The sequence below is a fragment of the Lotus japonicus genome, chromosome 1, assembly GCF_012489685.1.
Source record: "Lotus japonicus ecotype B-129 chromosome 1, LjGifu_v1.2".
Taxonomy (NCBI): domain Eukaryota; kingdom Viridiplantae; phylum Streptophyta; class Magnoliopsida; order Fabales; family Fabaceae; genus Lotus; species Lotus japonicus.
In genome coordinates, this window is record NC_080041.1 from 103,897,953 (window position 1) to 103,900,493 (window position 2,541).

Below are 2,541 nucleotides of genomic sequence, written 5' to 3' on the forward strand. Positions count from 1 at the left end.
CCACGAACAATATCAGTTTGTTTTACAGGTCCACGATCAATATGACTTTGGGGAAGACGACTCAGTACATGACATATGTCTTAAATAACCTTCATTAAACCAGGGTCAATAACGTCATTCTGAAATTCATTTCTTTTCGAATTAAAAAAACAAACAACTAAAAAGATACGGAATCTCCTTAGAATATGCGGTTTCTGTGGCCACAACACTTTCATGTACCGGTGCAATACTTCACACGTAATGCACCCTATACGAAACCCCTTTCCACGTCTCGAAAATAAGATGTGAAGTTATAATTATTATTTTTTCTCACACCTTTTTTCCCCTCCACACCATGTAGATAAGCTTCTGAAAGTTATTTATTGCGGCCTTGCGGGTAGTAAGCACCAAACAAGCAGCAACGGATTCTTCTTCTTCAGCAAATTCAGGTTCGTTGCTTTCTTCTATTCCTCACTTGTTTGTTACGAATTCATAATTACTCCCTTGACAAACATTCAACTCAACTCAACTATATCATATGAAATTCATTTCTTCAAATTTGGTGACTTGGAGTGGTTTGTTTCATCACCTGTACCATTATTTTGCGTTGACCCCAAAAGATTAGTATTCATTGGTGGATTTGATATATTATCAGGTAAAGATAGCTGTGATTATTGTAGTGTAGTGAGGTATTGGAAGAGACATTCATGATTAGAAGAATGGCTCTCCAGTGTTTCTGTTTTGGTTGTTCGAAGAAGCACTCAAGTTCATCTAAGAGGCCTTACCAAACAACAGTACTAGAAGAGTTATTCCATCATTTTTCTCTCGCTGATTTAAGGAAAGCAACCAATAACTTCCATGAAAATAATTTAATTGGAAGAGGAGGCTTTGGCAAAGTTTATGAAGGTTGTCTTCAACTTGATCATGTTGCTACAGCAGTAGTAGCAGTGAAGGTAAAGAGTATACATATATATTATAAGCCGAAGGAGTTCAAGAACGAAATTGAGTTGCTCTGCCAACTCCGTCATCCTAATTTGATATCTCTGATCGGATTCTGCGTCCATAAAGACAAGGAGATTATCGTGTACGAGTACATGTCCAATGGTTCCCTCGCTGATCGCCTATTCGAAAGCGATGCAAGGGAACCACTGTCATGGAAGAAGAGGCTTGAGATCTGCATAGGAGTAGCGCGTGGGTTGCACTACCTTCACTCGGGACTCAAACGCACCATCATTCACCGTAACATCAAACCCGCTAACATTCTTTTGGATGACAACATGGAACCTAAAATCTCTGATCTCGGGATTTCTGTACAGGGAGCGTTGTTCACAGAAAAACCAAAACCAATTCAAGTACGAGCAAAAGAAACCTTTACAGGCTTTTCCGGTAATTGTTTCATAGTTTTAGTTATATAAGCTTAGTGCTTTAAAAAATTATCTGCCAAGTAAATTGATACGGTTGAGTAGTGTAATAAGGTACAACAATTCTCAGCTTATGAGCTAGTTTTTGTGGATGAGTTGGGCTTATACTGAGTTTTTAATATATTACTTTAACTTAATAGGTCCACTCGATTACATCTCCCCTGAACATTTATACCAAGGCACCGTGACGGATAAATGCGATGTTTATTCATTTGGTATTGTTCTATTAGAAGTGGTATCTGGAAAGCCGGTTAATGCCATTAGGAATGAGATGCCTGGTTCCCAGCAGCCACCAAATGAAGAAATAGAAATGTCTAATAATGGTTCAGAATCTTCTTCAGATGATGATCATATTTCTATGTATTGGGATTCTTACATTATGCTAAGGCTTCGAGCAGAGGACATTGATCCGGCTCTGGTAGGAAATATTGCACCACAATGTTATGCAGCATACATCGATATCATTGACAGGTGCTTGAAGGATGAACCAAATGAACGACCAATAATGGGCGAAGTGGAGGTGCTACTTGAGCATGCGCTGACTTTGCAACTGGAAGCAGATGCCACAGATACTAGTGATCATGATTACCTCTCATTATTCACCACCATTACCTAACCACAACAACCACAGATGCCAATTTCAGCTTAGAACATGTTGATGCCTTGTTGGTTTGGCTGTCTCATATCAGATCATGTTATTTTTTGTACTTATCACATGACTTTTTCGTGTGTTGTTAGCAAAATTGCTTAATCATGTATGTTGCTGAAGCCTTTAATTTTAGTTCAAATGGAAATATTATTGTTCCTTTCCAAAGCATAAAAGTTCATCCATCATGCACTCATGAGCACTAACATAAGATACTAAAGAAATCAACCAACAACGTTTGATGCAACCAAGATATATGACTTCTTTCATAAAACCCCATATGGAACGAGAAAAGAAAAAAAACACTTTCTTTCATAAATCTTTGAGCTTTTCTCATCCCAAGTTTCTAATATGAAAAATTATTATTACTTTGGAATTAGAAGTGATAAACATTTCAAAACATACGAACAAAAATGCAGCTACAATTTCCGGAGTTGTGGCCTCAAACCAATTAACCAAGTGAGGCAACCATTCAACTTTAAACGTTTCATTGAA

General features: G+C 37.6%; 1 protein-coding gene across 1 annotated transcript; it reads left to right on the plus strand.

Moving 5' to 3' along the window:
* The first annotated feature begins 290 nt into the window (after positions 1–290).
* Positions 291–2,214, plus strand: LOC130728641 (probable receptor-like protein kinase At2g39360). The gene is made up of 3 exons (XM_057580167.1): positions 291–428; positions 635–1,365; positions 1,541–2,214. Exons 2-3 carry the CDS (start codon positions 687–689, stop codon positions 2,014–2,016), a joined length of 1,155 nt encoding a protein of 384 aa, XP_057436150.1. The 5' UTR covers positions 291–428; positions 635–686; the 3' UTR covers positions 2,017–2,214.
* The last annotated feature ends 327 nt before the right edge of the window (positions 2,215–2,541 follow it).

Bases quoted from the DNA above. Each gene is read 5' to 3' on its own strand.
- LOC130728641 (XM_057580167.1), top strand. From the start codon at position 687: ATGATTAGAAGAATGGCTCTCCAGTGTTTCTGTTTTGGTTGTTCGAAG. The intron at 1,366-1,540 runs GTAATTGTTTCA...TTAACTTAATAG, and splicing joins AACCTTTACAGGCTTTTCCG to GTCCACTCGATTACATCTCC.